Source organism: Bubalus bubalis, chromosome 4, assembly GCF_019923935.1.
Source record: "Bubalus bubalis isolate 160015118507 breed Murrah chromosome 4, NDDB_SH_1, whole genome shotgun sequence".
NCBI classification, from domain to species: Eukaryota; Metazoa; Chordata; class Mammalia; order Artiodactyla; family Bovidae; genus Bubalus; species Bubalus bubalis.
This window is the reverse complement of record NC_059160.1, coordinates 144,072,722-144,091,058: the sequence shown is the minus strand read 5'-3', so window position 1 is coordinate 144,091,058 and position 18,337 is coordinate 144,072,722. Positions and strand designations below refer to the sequence as shown.

At 42.4% G+C, this 18,337-nt stretch overlaps 1 protein-coding gene across 3 annotated transcripts in view; it reads right to left on the bottom strand.

Annotated features, from left to right (window-relative positions):
* The window catches only part of TET1 (tet methylcytosine dioxygenase 1), a 137,911-nt gene extending 121,733 nt beyond the window's left edge, over positions 1-16,178 (bottom strand). For 2 of the 3 annotated variants that reach the window (XM_025284629.3, XM_006070285.4), the window contains exons 1-2: positions 15,906-16,178; positions 3,048-5,074 (exon numbers count right to left, since the gene is read on the bottom strand). In XM_025284629.3, the coding sequence (XP_025140414.2) occupies positions 3,048-4,952 (1,905 nt within the window). In that variant the 5' untranslated portion in view covers positions 4,953-5,074; positions 15,906-16,178. Of the gene's footprint in view, positions 1-3,047; positions 5,075-15,744 lie in introns of all 3 variants that reach the window. The other variant, XM_025284630.3, reaches the window with a different exon arrangement.
* Between the last annotated feature and the right edge of the window lie 2,159 nt (positions 16,179-18,337).

The window sequence follows — 18,337 nt, the reverse complement described above, 5'->3', positions numbered from 1 at the left end:
TAAGAGTCGGACTGTAAAGAAAGCTGAGCGTCGAAAAATTGATGCTTTTGAACTGTGGTATTGAAGACTCTTGAGAATCCCTTGGACTGCAAGGAAATCAAACCAGTCAATCCTAAAGGAAATCAGTCCTGAATATTCACTGGAAGGACTGATGCTGAAGCTGAAGATCCAATATTGGACCACCTGATGCAAAGAACTGACTCATTGGAAAAAAACCCTGGGAAAGATTGAAGGCAGGAGAAGGGGATGACAGAGGATGAGGTTGTCAGATGGCATCACTGACTCAATGGACATGAGTTTAAGCAAGCTCTGGGAGTTTGTGATGGACAGGGAGGCCTGGTGTGCTGCAGTCCATGGGGTCGCAAAGAGTCGGATACAACTGAGTAACTGAACTGAACTGGAAGGTTTTTTATGTTTTTTAGAAATAAAGAATGTGGTACTTAGGAGAGTGTGCGCAATAGCCAATATATTGATTCACTCCTTAACAAATACTAGTATTTCCCACCCTGACCGACCTTGACCACAGTGGCCACACTTGCTTGCCAGAGCAAGTTTACAGAAATAAACCACACACCATCTAAATGTCTAAACCTGATTCCTTGAGTTACAAATATATTCTTTTCATTCAATTAACAAGTATTTACTTAGCACCTATCACTGTAACTAGGCTAGAATGCACAAGAAAAACAAAGTTCCCTGGAAGTAAACCTGAGGAACATGCACAGATACAGGTGTTGCACAGGAAAGGGTGAGTGAAGGGTGGGATTTTGTCAGGCAGGAAAAAGGAAGAATATGTACCATGAGAATGAACACGGAGACAGGGCCAAGCACAGTGAGCCTGGGGAAGCAGAAGCAGCTGGATACGGCTGAAAGTTCGAGTATAATGTAAGAAATAACATCACATAAGACAAAAGAGGTCAGTCATGTCAAGACCCTAAAGATCTCATATTCCATGCTAAGGAATCTAGGCTTCACCTATAATTGGAAGGCACTATTTTCCATTGTTTTGGGTGAGATGAACCCCATATGCAGAAAAGCACTAATTGGATTAATCTAGGAGAAACAGCGTTATAGAAAGAAAACTTGAGTTATACCTAAGGAGAGCTTGTTGTTCAACATCCTGACTTTCCAGCTGGCTGGTATGCTCATCCCACAATAGAAGTGCCATAAATACTTGCCAATAATAAAGAGAAAGTTGAAATTGTCCCAGTAAGAGATAAATGCCTCAACAGCTGGAGCAAAGAAAATGGAGAGATAGGAGTGCTCTTATCTTATAGACAAGAGATAACTAGAAGAATGAGAGAAAGGCCGTTAAAGATGACTGAGTTTTCCATTTGTGGAGACCATGTAGATGGTAAACCATTGAACCAAATGAGTAATGCCAGAAGAGGAGCAAGTTTAGAAAAGAGCAAATGTGTTTACACCTATTAAACATAGAGTACCTTTGGCAACAATGTCATTTGGCAATGTTACAAATCAGGAGCTTACCAATGAGATCTTTCTGTTACAAAAAAATTGCTACTAAGTGTTTTAGAGATAAGTTTGTAAACTATTAAGTTACTGGCCACATTTTGATCTGCTCCCATATGTGTGAAGTGAGGAGTCAAGATTATTCATAGCAGTAAGGTTTATAACAAGTATTTTAAAAACACCTTAAACGTGGGACTTCCCTCGTGGTCCAGTGGCTAAGACTCCTCACTTCCAGTACAGGGGGTCCGGGTTCAATCCCTGGGCAGAGAACTGGATCTCACCTGACACAACCAAGTGTTTGCATGCTGCAGCTAAAGATCCTGCTTGCCACAACTAAGACCCATCACAGCCAGATAAGTAATAAATAAATATTTAAAACAAAACACCTTAAATGTCACTGATACACGAGGGTTTAAATGTCTGATCTCTTGTTTATGGTGGCTTAGTCAAACAGGAAGTCAGCATTTTTGAACAGATAATTTAAGTCCAGAATGAAATAGAAAAGGTTGGCTGAATTTAAGTTCATAATATTTTAATCTATTCTACTATACTCATATTCATAGTAGACTTAAAAAATTTCAAGTGGGTAATCTAAAAATCATAAAACACCACAGTTGACAGGTGTTTTAAATTAAGCACGTTTGAGTATTAACCAAGCTCCATAAAATTCCTTTAAACAAAGTAAGTCAACGAATACTTTGACTACCTTAGTTTCATAAATGTAATAGTAAGTATGAGTGTTTTTATGTATATATCACTTTGGACTTTACAATTTTCAATTTTTGATCACCATTGAATCCCAACAATCCTGTGAGATATGCAGACCAAGTGGAAATCACCTGCCAAAAGTTGAAGCGAAAATTCTATTATTGTTATACCTCCAAGGCAAAGTTTCAAGATAAAAGATAGAGACAATTTTATTCTCTCAAAAGAAAAGAAGTTTATTTCCTCTGGTTCCTCAGGATGCAAGGCATTTAGTGACTTTGTTCCATTCCTAGTTTTTAAAAATGTAGCTTTCAAAATAAGACACACTAAAATAAGGCACAGTGGAAATCTTTCCAAAACGACATTTCATACAGTTTCCCTATTCTCCATCAAAACCTATGATGGAAAAACTTTATGTTCTAGCTTTCTGAGACAAATTCTAAAAATAAGCTAATGTATCACTCAGTGTGCAAGACATGCCTCAGGTAGCTCCTCAAATTCCTCTAGATAACTTAAAGCAACATTTTACCAAAGCAAAAGAATGTAATACTGAAGCAAACTCTCCACATGGATTTCCCTGGTGGTCCAGTGGTTGAGAATCCACTTGCCAGTGGAGGTGACAAGGGTTTGATCCCTGATCCGGGAAGATTCCACATGCCATGCAGCAATTAAGGCTAAGCGCTACAACTGCTGAAGCTGGTACACTCTAGAGTCCCTGCTCACTGCAACTAGAAAAAGCCTGCATGCAGCAACAAATACCCAGCACACCAAAACAGAATACAATTTTTTTAAATTATTAAAAAAAAATAGTCTCCACAGATCACTCTACCAAGTTTCACAGGTGTCCCCAGCCCTTTGGGTTATTTGCTTACCTCCAAAGACACAATGACGGATGGCTTCTTTTTCAGTTCCTCACATTTCCTCTTCTTACAGATCTGATGGCTGTTCTTTCTATTCTTACAGTAAGTACATTCACCACAATTGGTCTTCTGCTGGCAGGGCTCACAGACCCCACATCTCTTTCGTTTCTTCTTTTCCAAGGTAGGTAGCAGAGTTGTGTAGGAAGGAGAAGAGGTACTAGCAAGTGGCACTGGCCTAGACACCACTGTGGTGTTGATGTCAACCATCCTGGTGGCGCTGATCTGGGAGGTCCCTCCTTCCAATGTGCTGGGACTCACCAGGGAGAGTTGGGCAATGCCCTGTGGAGCCGGCTGGAGTCCTCTCTCAGGGGCTAATGTGAACCCCTGAGTGTGAGCTGGCAGAAAGCTTATATGAACCTTCTTCTCATTTTCTATATTGTTCATAGGTATTACAGGAGGTACCAAAATTATCTCTGAGTTTGATGATGGTTGAGGAGTGTGACCTGAACCCGAAGGCAAAATCTGCATAGTGCCCGGGACCTCAAGTCCAGATGAAACAGTTCCCTGGGGCTCTGGCCATGCTGGGAGAGCATTACAGGTAGCAACTGGGTTAAGAGGGGCTGGAAGAAAGATAGGTGGGTCTGAGGCAGTACCACCACCCATACCAAGGACTTGTTGATTTAAGATAGCACCAAAGACCTCTCCTTGGACTGGAATAGCACCAGGAATCTCTGGTGGGTCTGGAGTCTCACCCAAAGGCTCTCCATGAACTGGGTTAGCACCAGGAACTTCCCATTGATGTGGGACAGCACTAAAGGCCTGTCCTAGGACAGGGGTGGTATCAGGAACTTCTTGTTGATCTGGGGTAGTTCTGAGTACCTCTTGATGATCTGGTTTAGCACCAAGGGTTTCTTGTTCTGAACCTGCCAAGAGGAGTTTTATTAATGAGGTAGGATATATTGACCCACCAATAGACAAACAGTTTCTAAGGTCCAATGCAGGTACAACCTTATTAAAGCTGGAGGTGGGGCAGCAATCATGTTCACTTTTGATGGGATCCAGGTAAGAATCAGACAGCTTAAGAGATTCTACTCGTGAACCCAAATCTTCTAACTGAATGCTGGGGTTTCCTTCAGAGGTAACCTTGAGGGCTGCTCTTTGGAGCAAAGGAACACAGACAGTGTCCTGAGCAAACATTCTAGGGGAATCACTGATATTATTCACTGTCTCTCTAGAGAATAGTTCTTCTCCACCACATGTCCCTTCCAGTGACCCAGAAAGAATCTCTGCTGCAGGGTCACTAGGAGTAGAGCAAATTATTTTGGAATCCTCGACACCTTGGGACCAAGACTGGGCTGTCTCTTGGCTCTCGTCTTTAATGAAAGATGCATTTTGTATGCCAATTAGCTTCTCTATGTCAGGGGGGACTGGGGGGTCTTGCATCGGGACTGAATCATTTTCTGAGTGCTTTACTCCCATGTCTGTAAGTACCTTATAATTACACTCATGTTGCTTTCCTAGATTCTTAGGTGGTGGAACTTTCTTGGGTCTGGCTATGACCATTGCGGGTTGGGAGAGTCGTCTGCTAAGAGAGGTGCTTCGCAGAGCCATTGTAAACCCATTGCAAGTTAAGGACTCTGGGTTCTGAAAAAGAACCTCGGTCCTATCCAAATTCATTCGTGCTGCTCCAGCTCTTGTCAGAAGGCTTCTGACTGGCACAGTCAGTTTGGGTTCTGTTTTTTTCTTAACATCTCTTTCTTGCACGAATTGCTCCAATTTTCCAGGGCTCACAGTCTTGACAGTCGCCACATTTTTGTTGGCTGGCTTAGATCCCTTCTTCAGTTGCTTGTTGTTCTTCTTGTTTAGATCTTCCCTCCTGACTAATTTGGAAGGTCTTGCGTGGCGAGATCGAGACATAGCTATGAAGTAGGAAAATCTGAAAGGGCATGAGGGACAGAGTCATTGGTCCTTTGGAAAGTCTCACTTCAGAGGAGAATCTGCATGCACCTTGGTTGTGCTCAGTTGCACGAGGTTTTGGTCTGAAATAAAAAAACATTGGCAGTGAGTCTTTTTTCTATGTAGTCTCTCATTTGAAATAGAATATTGGAACTTCCCTGGTGGTACAGTAGATAAGAATCTGGCTGCCAATGCAGGGGACACAGGTTGGATCCCTAGTTTGGTAAGATTCCACATGCTTTGGAGCAACTAATCCCATGTACCACAACTACTGAGCCCGAATTCTAGAATCCATATGCTGCAACTATTGAGCCCCTGTGCCTAGAGCCCATGATCCAAAATAAAAGAAGCCACCACAGTGAGAAGCCTGTGCACTTCAAGAAGAGTAGCCCCTGCTGGTCAAAACTAGAGAGAGCTTGTGAGTAGCAACAAAGACCCAGCACAACAAAAAAAATGTTTAAAAAAGAAATGGAATATTCACTAGCAATTATTAATTAAAATTAAGAAACAGAATATTTACTACAAAACAAAAGTATAATAGACACAAAACATGCTAAAGTACCCTTTAAACCTTGTATTCACAAATAAAGCTCCTTTAATTTCTGTGACAATTGATTAAGTTAATGAAATTCTTTGAATAAGCTAAGCATGGGGGGTTCTTTAAATTAGAAGCCACAACTATTGTAGTTACAAGTAGTTTAAAGCTCAAACCTAATCTTTACAAATGTGAATACTTAAAAGTTACCTCTTTATCTCTTAGTTCCCCAACCAGGTGGCGAGGGAAGGAACCAGGGCCACGGCAGTGAAAGCACAAAATCCTAATTACTGGACCACCAGGGAATTCCCCCAAAGATATCTCTTACACCCTTTTCTCAGTCCATCACTACCCAAGCAGGGCATTACCTGTTGGACAGTAAAGCTGCTAAAGCCAAAGGAAGAAGAGCTTACATTATCCAAGAAACTCTACTCCTGGGGACCCAATAGTATTAATAACATATTTCAGTTAACAACCTAAATTTTTCAGACATGTTTCTAATAAGCAGCCATATTTAAAAAACAAATTGACTATATGAGGATCTTTTATCTAGTTTGTTTCACTTTTTCTATTTCATATTCAGTGCTCCAATGGCACCCCTCTCCAGCACTCTTGCCTGGAAAATCCCATGGACGGAGGAGCTTGGTAGGCTGCAGTCCATGGGGTCGCTAAGAGTCGGACATGACTGAGCGACTTCACTTTCACTTTTCACTTTCATGCATTGGAGAAGGCAATGGTAGCCCACTCCACTGTTCTTGCCTTGAGAATCCCAGGGACGGCGGAGCCTGGTGGGCTGCCGTCTATGGGGTCGCACAGAGTCGGACAGGACTGAAGCGACTTAGCAGCAGCAGCAGCAGCTCCCATTTAACTTGATTTATGTTTTCCAATTTCTCCATCTGTTCTTTTTTTTTATATTCTTTTTCAAGCCTTTATCAAGCATAGTAGAAAAGCTCGTGTGTGTGTGTGTGTGTGTGTGTGTATATAAATCATACATATAATATATATCTTTTAGAAAACTTATGAATTTTTGCCTAACTAAAAAATTTATAACATTTTGAGTCCAGTTGTTTGACTTAGCATAAACAGAATGCTAGATTTCTAATTTAAAATAGACATGCAGCAAACAATAAAAGTTTACTGTATACCATAGGGAACTATAGCCAATATCATATAATAATCTGTAATGGAAAATAACTTCAAAAATAATATGTGTATACATGTACGGAGAAGGCAATGGCACCCCACTCCAGTACTCTTGCCTGGAAAATCCCATGGACAGAGGAGCCTGGAGGGCTGCAGTCCATGGGGTCACTGAGGGTTGGACACGACTGAGCGACTTCACTTTCACTTTCATGCATTGGAGAAGGAAATGGCAACCCACTCCAGTGTTCTTGCCTGGAGAATCCCAGGGACGGGGGAGCCTGGTGGGCTGCCGTCTATGGGGTCACACAGAGTCGTACACGACTGAAGTGACTTAGTAGTAGTAGTATACATGTAACTGAACCATGAAAAAAGAATTCTACTTTTTGAAATTTAGTAATGTTTCTATTTTTGCCAGTTTTTCTAAATGTTCTATGGACATCTAATAGCAACATATGAGATACAAAATTTTAAATATATTTGTGTAGGATATAAGATTAATATAAATAGAAATCTATTATATTTAAATTATTAGTGACATCATTCAAGATACTTTTCTCATTTTTTTCTACACTTGATAAAATTATTCTCAGAGAAATGTTAATATGTTTCACTATGATTATACATATATTTATTTTCCCTTGTTTTTCTTCTGATTTAGCTTTATTTATCCTTGTTTCTTTGTTGTTAGGTATCTAGTGGTTTACGATGTTTATCTTCTTTGTGAATTGTACTTTTTATCGTTAAAAATATTCATTTAAAAATAAATAAATTTAATTTAGAATCTACAAATTTTTAGTTTTATACACGCACACAAAAACAGCATAAAATCTGGGGAGTTAGTATCACCAGATTAGGTTACAAATAGAACTCATGGGTCCGCAAATATCTGAGTACCTCCTCAGTATAAGGAAGGCATTGTCCTTCGGACTGTCCACACCCAGAAATGATGTCCCTCTTTCCTGCTTCACCCAACTTAATCCAAAGACTGCTGGTTCTAGGTTCTTCTTGGTGGCCCAGTAGCTAAGACTCTGTGCTGTCAATGCAGGGGGCCAACATTTGATCCCTAGTCAGAGAACTAGATCCCACATGTTGCAACTAAGGGTTCGAAAGCTATAACTAAAGATCCCACGTGCTGCAACTAAGACCCGGTGCAGCCAAATAAGTAGATAAATTAAAAATCCAAAGAAACAAAGACTGCTGGTTCTAAAGCCCTTCTACCAAGGGTCCCAAAATTTTCATGCTGATATCTAAGCAAGGAAATTGGAAATAATGAGAAAATGAGATAATACAAACAATAAAGAATAATAAATCAAGCAACTATTATTTGAAAGTTCAGAAAAGAGGAGAAAATGAAAGGGGACTGGCCAAGAACCATCATCAAATTGCACTGTTGTCTCCTCAAATGGCCTGACTCTGACCTCAAAGAGATGGGAATACCAGACCACCTGATCTGCCTCTTGAGAAACCTATATGCAGGTCAGGAAGCAACAATTAGAACTGGACATGGAACAACAGACTAGTTCCCAATCAGGAAAGGAGTACATCAAGGCTGTTTATTGTCACCCTACTTATTTAACTTATATGCAGAGTACATCATGAGAAATGCTGGGCTGGATGAAGCACAAGCTGGAATCAAGATTGTCGGGAGAAATATCAATCACCTCAGATATGCAGATGACACCACCCTTATGGCAGAAAGTGAAGAGGATCTAAAGACCCCCTTGATGAAAGTGAAAGAGAGTGGAAAAGTTGGCTTAAAGCTCAACATACAGAAAACTAAGATCATGGCATCCAGTCCCATCACTTCATGGCAAATAGATGGGGAAACAGTGGAAACAGTGGCTGACTTTATTTTTCTGGGCTTCAGAATCACTGCAGATGGTGACTGCAGCCATGAAATTAAAAGACGCTTACTCCTTGAAAGGAAAGTTATGACCAACCTAGACAGCATATTGAAAAGCAGACACATTACTTTGCCAACAAAGGTCCGCCTAGTCAAGGCTGTGGTTTTTCCAGTAGTCATGTATGGATGTGAAAGTTGGACTATAAAGAAAGCTGAGCGCCAGAGAATTGATGCTTTTGAACTGTGGTGTTGGAGAAGACTCTTGAGAGTCTCTTGGACTGCAAGGCGATCCAACCAGTCCATCCTAAAGGAGATCAGTCCTTGGTGTTCATTGGAAGCACTGATGCTGAAGCTGAAACTCCAACACTTTGGCCACCTGATGTGAAGAGTTGACTCATGTGAAAAGACCCTGATGCTGGGAAAGATTGAGGGCGAGAGGAGAATGGGACAACAGAAGATGAGATTGTTGGACGGCATCACTGGCTCAATGGACATGGGTTTGGGTGAACTCCAGGAGTTGGTGATGGACAGGGAGGCCTGGCTTGCTGCGGTTCATGGGGTCACAAAAAGTAGGACACGACTGAGCGACTGAACTGAACTGAACCAAATGATCATCGGTCTGTGGCGAAATGAGAAAAAAAAAGAGGCTGAGTACACCTGAAACTAACACAACATTGTAAATCAATCAGTGAAAAAGTGAAAGTGTTGGTCTCTTTGTCATGTCCCAACTCTGCGACTCCATGGACTGTAGCCTGCCAGGCTCCTCTGTCCATGGAATTCTATAGGCAGTAATACTTGAGTGAGTTACCATTTCCTTCTCCAGGGGATCTTCCCCAACCCAAGGACTGAACCTGGGTCTCCTGCATTGCAGGCAAATTCTTTCCTATCTAAGCCACCAGGGAAACACAAATCAACTATATTTCAATTTTAAGAATAAAGAAGTAAAAAAAGCCATGTAAAGTTTTTCATAAGTCTGATTTAATTTAATTAATGTCTTCCTTTTTCTCTTATTAAAATTTCCTTTCTAAATATATAGAGTGCTTCCCTGGTATCTCAGTGGTGGAGAGCCTGCTTGCCAACGCAGGAGACAGGGGTTTGATCCCTGGTCTGGTGGTATCCCACGTGCCTCGCAGCTGAGCCTGTGTGCCACAACTATTGAGCCTGTGATCTAGGACCCAAGAGCCACAACTACTGAGCCCATGAGCAGCAGCTACTGAAGCCTGCTCACCCTAGAGCCTGGGCTCCCCAAGAAGAGAAGCCACAATAAGGAGAATTCCCAGCACCACAGCTAGAGAGTAGCCCTCCCTTCCTACAACTAGAGAAAAAGCCAAACAGCAATGAAGACCCATTCTTAAATTCTTAAATAAATAAAATTTATTTAAAAAGTAGAAAATTCCCTGGTAGTCCAGTGGTTAGGACTATGTACTTCCATTGCAAAGGGAAGAGGTTGCATCCCTAGTGTGGGAGGTAAGAGTCTGCAAGTTGCATGGCCAAAATAAAAAATTTTTAAAGTAATAAAAGTCCTTTTTTTGTGAAAAGGTGGAGATGGGTTTTTTTCTTTTCTTTTAAAATTATTACCTGGTACAGTAAAAATTTGACAGTCCTCTACCATCCTCAAATTTTGGTTTTGTTTTGGTTGTACTTTTTTGATCCAGGTAATCCTGGGATACACTATTTGATTTTGTGGCTAGAGATGGTGTTGCATTAGAAAACCCTCCGTTTCAAGCTGTGATCACCAGCTGTGTCCTTCAGCAAACTATTTAACAGGAGTCAAGTTTCCTGTGTTTGAAATGAGGTTGTTTGGGGGGACCAATGGGCTTCTCTGGGAAAAACCTAGTGGTAATGGTTTCATCCTTTTGATATCTGAAGTAAGAACAAAGACTTTGAAAATAGATGTGGGTTCAATTTCTAGATCAGAAACATTATCAGCCATGTGATTTTGACAAATTCCTTGGTCTCTCTATTTCTCAGTTTACTTACATGTATTAGAATAAGAAGCATAATAAGAACTTTCCTAGTGGTCCAGTGGTTAAGACAGCACACTTTCAATGCAGGGGTCATGGGTTTGATTCCTGGTCAGGGAAATAAGATTCCACATTCCTTGGGGTATAGGAGGAAAAAAAGCATAATAGTACTGACTTTACTGGGTTACTACGAGAATAAAATGAGATGATCTATGTAAAGGCTTAGCACAGAGCTGGCATATAATAAATGTTTTATAAATGAGAGCTTAAAAAAAAAAAGTCTGCCTATAGACCAACATACAAAAAAAAAAAGAGAGAGAGAAAATAAATTTAATAGTAGTTATCATTATTATAGAACCAATTTAATCCTGAGTCTGCCATATCCTGCAAAATAAGATCTAATTCTTTTTTTCTGTCTTCACTTAACACATTGTAGGCCACACACTATAATAAAAGATCTCAGAGCACAACATTTAGAGTTAAAGCATTGAGCCTTTAAGAAAGATTTTTAAAATAGACATTAGTGATAACATTAACCACAAGAAAAACAGCATTTTGATACATCTGTGCTAAATACAAATACTAGGCTAAATACAAATACTAGGCTAAATACAAATCCACTTGAATTCTTGGCATTTAAGCTTACTGCTTTTCCTCTTTTCTTAAAAAAAAAAAAAAAAAGTACACCCAAAACAAAACAAAAACAAAAACTAGCTCTTTTGCTGTGAAAAGCTGTAGGATATTTTCTCCAAAGACCACTGGTTTTCACACCACCATTTTTAGAAAACAAAGACATTCCAATTCTAATCTCCAGAAAGTCAGCAATCTTTATAAGGATGTATTTTCAGATAACAAAAAGCAATCCATCCCATTCAGTAGAAATTCAGAAATTCAATAATATCGGTATAAGCATACTTTATGTCTTATATCGAGATTACATGGCTAAAAATTATTAGGGGCATATAATCTAAGTACTGCAATCAGTCATGAAAATTAAAATTTGTATGCTGAGGCAAGTAATCTGTATATGCCAGAGGGTGTCATGGGATCTGCTTTTGAAAGTAGTTTATAACTTGATCTCTGTCTCATATATTCTTTTATATTTTTTAATGGAAGTGCTTTAGAAATTCAGACTTGTAATTAAGATAATGTTTACCATTCAAACCTTATCTCCTGAAAAAGAGCCTGTCAAGGAAATGGGAAAGGTATGAGCAACACGGATTGGAAAGATGTGGCCTCTTTAAATGGTAACAGCATTTTTATGAGATCCTGAAAGAGGCCAATGACCCCTAAAAACCCAACTGCATGAAAGAAACCACTGGGTACCACTCAGCCAAAGAAACAATCAGAAACAAAATAAGGACTCTCGCAAGATCTTAATTTTATCACTTGGCTCCAATGATGAAATGTAACCCCTTTTGTGATAAACTAAGTTATCCCCAGGGCTGAACTCTGAGAGGAGAGGCAATAAGCTTTTTCTGAAATTTGGGAGGTGGGGGGAAGGGAGGGAACCTATTCTATTATATAGATTCATATTTAAATATGGAATTTTCTACACATCTTATTTTCCTTATTAATTTATAAACATTAAATGCTTTATTTCATTTTTGGGGTGCTTTATTTTTTATAGAGTACTTTAGTCATAGAAAAATATATTTACAATTGAATACTAATTCCACTTCCGTTTTTCATTTCTGATGAAAACTGATATTTCAGTATTTTTCAAAAATCAGCTTTATTCTACTCTAAAGTATATCCAAGAGTCTGAGTGCATGGAAGTAGCTACAGGATAACATGATTGGAACAGAAAATAAGAGAATAATGTCCTTGTTATCAAACATACATAGTAGGTCCCAGAGGGGGCCTACATGCAATTAATTGATACTATCTGGTGAGCTCTATGTTCCTGGAGGAGAAAACAAAGCAAAATGAAACAAGCAAAACTTCCAACAACTGTGGGATGCAAAGCATCACTTGGGTAACTAGTATTTTCAGCAGAGGGCATCAAGATCCCCAACCCATAATAATTTTTCCCCCTAAAGTGTCCTTGTGACATAAGGGACTGGAGTTGGAGTAGTACATGAGATCTAAGCATTACTGCCCAGGAGATAAGGGCCAACTTATAATTTAAAACATGAAAAGAGATTCTAGCCCAAAATAGAAAATCGAAGGTTACAGAGAAAGTGCAGAAGAGGCTAGATCAGGTCCCAGGGCCTATGTGTGTATCTGCTAATTATTCACACATAATTTAAACATAGCTAACCAAATTGATCAACAGGATCAGACTTCTGCCTCAGTATTATTTGAGTTTACTAAGTAGTCTTTCCCTAAAGAAGCCTTAAAAAGGGGAGGTGAGGGGAAGCAAAAACAATTTCTGATGCCATCACCTTGCCTAGAAACTGAAAAGCTGTCTTCCTAAACTGTATCAGTTGTCTGTAAAGGACAATATTGACAGTACTGTGATAGAAAAATCTTCTCCCACCTACATCCCTCCTCCTTCTGGATCTCCCAGTCCCCTGAGGCAGGAAGTGGCTGAACTGATGTAACCATCCAGCCCACATGTCAATTTAAAATTATACTGCAATCCTTCCCACCACCAGTAGTGGCCAAAAAAGTGGTGAGTATTTGCATACATAGAGCTAGTTTCGAAAGAAACTCTGATTTCATAGTCACTCCATTCAGCTTCTTAGACTTTACAGGCTGCTGCACTTGACTGAGAAATACAAGACTTAAAGCATTTCTTTTTAAAGGGCACCACTTCTCTTAGTTTTCTCCAGTAACTAAGTTCTGAAGGAAAAGGAGGTGGACGGGCTGCTTGTAGTTCCTAGATAGTTTTCTACCACAGGAAGTGTGAGAGCTCTCCGCACATGGAAAGACTGTGGAGGGAAACTCACTAGAATGCCTGCAGATTTAGTCAAAGGCTCCTTCCATATGTAAAACACCCTTGCTGCCCTGCCGAGAGCGAGGGGGGGAAAAAAGCCAAAAAGGGACCCCGCCAATAACAAGAAAAGCATAAAACATGTTGAGAAGAAGAGGAAAAAGCAGAAGGAAGAAAATGTCTAAAGGAAAAAAAAAAAGCAAAAAAGTAGAGGAAGGGGGAAGAAACATGTAGCAATAAAGCTAGAATATAAAAAGACAACTGGATCAAAACACAAGACTAAAGTTAGAAAGATGGAGGGGTGGGAAAAGAGATAAAGAGTAGAGGGAAGGAAAAATACAGAGGCAAAGAAGAAGGTGGGGGAGGGGAGGGACAAACCAGATAAAGAGTGGAGGAGGAAGAGAAACAAAGGGCAGGGACAGAGGTGATCCAAAACTCCAACCCATCAATTCTAGAAGATCCGAGCTGGGAGCCATAGTTAACCCTCGGTTAAATGGTAAGCGGTGATCCAGGAGTTCTTAATATGAGCTACTAGTCTTTGCAAAGAGATAGGGGCAGTGGATACTAATAACTCTCATACTTGATTCTGAAGTTTAATTGAAATAATAACATGGTTTTAAACACTGTCATACATTGACAACCAAGCTAATTAAGAGCTCTTAACTGGGGAGTGAAGGCACTTGGGTTTCAACCTGTGTAACCAACGCAAACCAGTAAAATCAGGAAATTCACTCAAAATCAACGTTACCTGAGGCTTTTAGTTCTTAGAAACAACGCTGAGTAATCCCCAAACCTCTCCTTATCTGCATACCCGCCTTGTTTAACTATACACATAAATTCCTAATATGTCTTAAAAAGCTCTCGCCCTAACCGGTTCACAAGCACATTTTCCAAACTCATTTTGGCATCCTGAGTGAGGCCTAAGGAGGCCGACATTTTTTAATTTTACTTTATAACACTGAGGAGAGGGGGAGGTGGAAAGGATGGGCACTTTTCAGTTCAGAGCGGACCTGAGGTTGCTGCCCTGTAGCGCCGCCCTTAACCGTCTGGGTGCAGCGCTCAGAGCACTCCGCCGGCACTAGACTGTGCACCTAATCGACTCCTCGCTCAAAGTCTTGAAACACTTTTCAAACATGTATTTATAAACTGATCATTACTGTATTATGCAGCTCATTCTGTGCTCAAGAGTAGAGCCGGGGAGTAGGGGAAGAAGCAATGGGCGAGTTGGAGCTGGGGGAAAGACTCCCAGTTCAAGTAATACTTATTCTCTTGTTGATACATTAATTTTTATTGGGTCAGAAATGCCCAATTTCTGTTCCCCATTACAGTGGGAAGTATACTGTGACGGGCCAGCAACTTCCCGACCTCTTTTTTGTAGAGACTGCGCACAGCCCTTAGTAGCTGAATCGCTTTGGGAGTCTGGGTGAGAGAGGGGGAAGGAAGAGAGGAGAGGGGGTGAGGAGGAGAGGGAGAGAGACCTAGCCCAGTCTCTTCCCGACACGTGAAGTGGCGGCGGTCCCTGGCACCCCCAGACCCGGCCCCTCACATGCCGTCCGAAGTGTCCCGGCACCCAGCTCCGCACATCTCCCATCCTAGGGCCCCACTCCAGGATTCCGTGCTAGTGATGCGACGGCAAGCCGGCGCTTTCGGCGACCGAGAGGCGCCCGTAAGGGTTTTTAGAAGGCCATTTTGACAGAACACTTTTCTATTCCCTACTCCCTTCCTCCCCGATCCGCAGAACTCCAGGTCAACCTCTGGCAAGCCTCTCCTGCTACTTCCACTCCAAAATTTTCGTCCCTGAAGCCTCCTCCCCGAAAAGCTCAGGAAAGGCAAGTGCCAAATGTTCTCCCAACGAACTGGCCCCCTGTATTAGCATGGGGGAGGAAGAAAACTTCTTTTCGGGGCACACTTGAGTGTGGGACAGTCCGGGTTCCCCATCCGAAACTTGCCCTAACTCTTCGCTCTCCTCAGCCCGAGGCGCTCGGACCTCCGTTTCTCCTCTGAGGGGCATCAATCACGGGCACAGTCGGGGAATCCCCACCTCCCAAAGCCACGCTTGCCCTCCCCCAAATCCTCCAGTTTCCAGCGGAGCCCGGGGTCCTAGCCTGAGGCGCTCGGCTCTCCCCACCCGGCGTCCCAGCCCGGCCTCAGGGCAGGCGGCCGCGTCCTCTGGCTGGGGGCATTGTTTACCACCCGCAACAAAAGCGCCCCAGCGGCCTTGGGTGGGGGGTCGCCGCGGGGAGTGGGCCCATCCCTGCGACCCCCGCGGCCCCGCGGACACGGAACCCCGGCCCACGTCCAGCCCCAGCCGTGCACTGCCCTTCGCAACCCCTTCCGGCCTCCGCGTGTGCCTCCCCAGACCCCTGCCCTCTGTCCCTCTCCCAACTCACCACTGGCCCCCTCAGGCTCCGAGGACTGCGCGCGTCCCCCCGGCTCCAAGCCTGCACCAGCCCTCGGGGAAACTTTCCAACTTGCGATCGTCCCCACAACTTCGGAGTCAGGGGCCCCGGCGGGCGCGAGGGGCGCGGGAGGGCCCCGGGAGGACACCTACCGGCTGCCTGGCAGGGTCAGGGCCCGAGCCCCCGGGGTGGGCGACTGCTTCCCAAAGGTCCACAGCGCAGAGGCAGGTAGAGTTGCATGACTGGGGCGGGGCAGGGGGGCGTCCGGGGGGGCAGACCCGGGAGCAGAGGGCCCAGCGGCTGCGCGCACAAAGCGGCGCGGGAGCGGGCTGCGCTGCCACTCCCCGCCAGGTCAGCCCCCCGGAGCAGCACTGTCTCCCCAGGACAGACCTCAGGGAGTGAAGCTGGGGCTCTGCCTTCCCTGGACCCTGCTCTGCTGAGCGAGAGGCAAAACGCGAGCTGGATTTCCCTAAACTGGAGCTGGACTCTCCTGTGGACCCTTACCCCTCCCCTTGGCCCTCTTCTCTCCCAACCATTTTTTTTTTAAAGGTCAAAGGAGAGTATTGGAGAGGGAAAACGTTATCAAGATCTTCTTGTCGTGACCTTTTTTTTTTTTTTTTACGAGGTACTCTGGGGCTGAGAGAAAAATTTGGGGGTCTCTGAATTGAATGTTTATGGATACATTAATGGGGATGCGAGGTCAGAGATGCCACCATTGAGCAATATTTGGGTCGCAAGCAATGGAAAACTGCCCTCAGCACCTTAGAGAAAAGCCAGAGAAGGGTTGTGTTCCCTTGACTCAGAGCTTGATGTCTCAAGGGTCATCATAACATTTTTGTTAGTTATTTGCCTTTGTGCGTTGGTGGTATTCACTTTCCAGATGAAGAAGACATAGGAATAAATAAGTTTTCATCATTAAGAGGAATAACCAGTGCCAGTATACCAAAAGTAAGACTGACTGGGGCGTTCCAATTTCTCCCGAAGTGTCTGATGGGCTGTTGCTTCTTCCAGCAGACAGTTATTATACAGATATGGGAATCTAGATCTTTAATGGAGTCACAGTGGTAAGGAACATAGAAATCATTCCTTCCAGGTCAAATTTCAATGGAAGGGAAAAGACTACTTGTATTGCCTTCCACACCATTCTGTCCTTATCCTGAACATAATTTTTATTCTTTGTTATACCTGCTTTAATAAACATAACCAGATTGTTCTTTTGAGAAAGATTCTTAAACTTTCAAACTTTCTCACTGATTGATTCATTCAAATTTATTCTTGAGCTAGGAGCTGGGCATACAGAGTTTAATGCAATTTGCTTCCTACCCAGGAGGAACACACATTCCAGGTTTGCAAGCAGAGCAAACGAATGGCTCCACTGCAGTATTTTCAGGGCTACAGTCAGATAAATACCTTGATTGGAGAAAGAAATGTGGTTTTTAAAATAAAACTTCTGCAAAAATGCCACTCTTCTTAATGTTTGCGAAAGCCTAATTGTCAGTATCTTGTCAGAAACAATCTCCTAGGACCGAAATGAAAAGAATGTTGGGAGAGTTTGACTGAAAACTTAATTTTCTTAAAGAACAAAGGGAGAAAGGCTATCATGAACTAGCAATATCCTGGCTTTTGTCAATTAATTGAAATGATTTACTTTAAAAGGTATTGAGGGGCTTCCCTGCTGGTCCAGTGGCTAAGACTCCCATTGCAGGGGGCTAGGGTTCGATCCCTGGTCAGGGAACTAGATTCCCTGTGCAACTACAAAGATCAAATATCCCACATGTCGCAGCCAAATAAATTATTTAAAAAAGAAAAAGAAAAGCTATTGAGATGGAAAAATCACACAAAGATATAGAGAAATGTCCAAGACAATGCTTATTCTCTCCATTTCATAAACATTATTTGAGTCCATACTATGTGCCAGGCACAGTTTCATACTTAGGGGAAACAGCAGGAAGCAAACTGAAACCTCTTCTCTAGTGGTGCCTTGGTGCTTGCATTCAATAATGGAGTGGGGGCAAGGAGAATAAAAGCTAGAAAGCAGAATACACATAAGTGTGTTAGATGGTGACGGTGAGAGTGGGAGGGGGGAGAAGGAGAGTAGGGGACACTGAATCCTGGGGAAAGCTGCAATTTTAAATCCAGCAATCAGCTCATGGAATAGATCTGAAAGAGATTAGGGAGGAAGCTGGGGGAGATTTTATGCTTAGGAGGGAGCAAATGCAAAGGCCCTGAAGGTGGGTTTGTATCTGTGGTGACGAAACAATTTCACTGTATTTCACAATGGTAGAACATTGGAAACTGGAACTTCCCTGGTGGTCCAGTGGTTAGTTAAGACTCCACTGCAGGGAATGCACATTTGATCCCTAGTCAGGGAACTAAAATCTCACATGCCATGTCCAAAAAATAAAATTCAATTAAAAAATCAGAAACTGAGTAACAGTCTCATTAAAAACAAAGAAAAAAACAGGATAGATAGGTCCCGATGACCAAGTCTGAGACAAGTTTGAGTTTGGAAAAGAGGTTTAGCTTGGAAAAGCAAATTTGAAAGTCTGCTGCTGCTGCTGCTGCTGCTGCTAAGTCGCTTCAG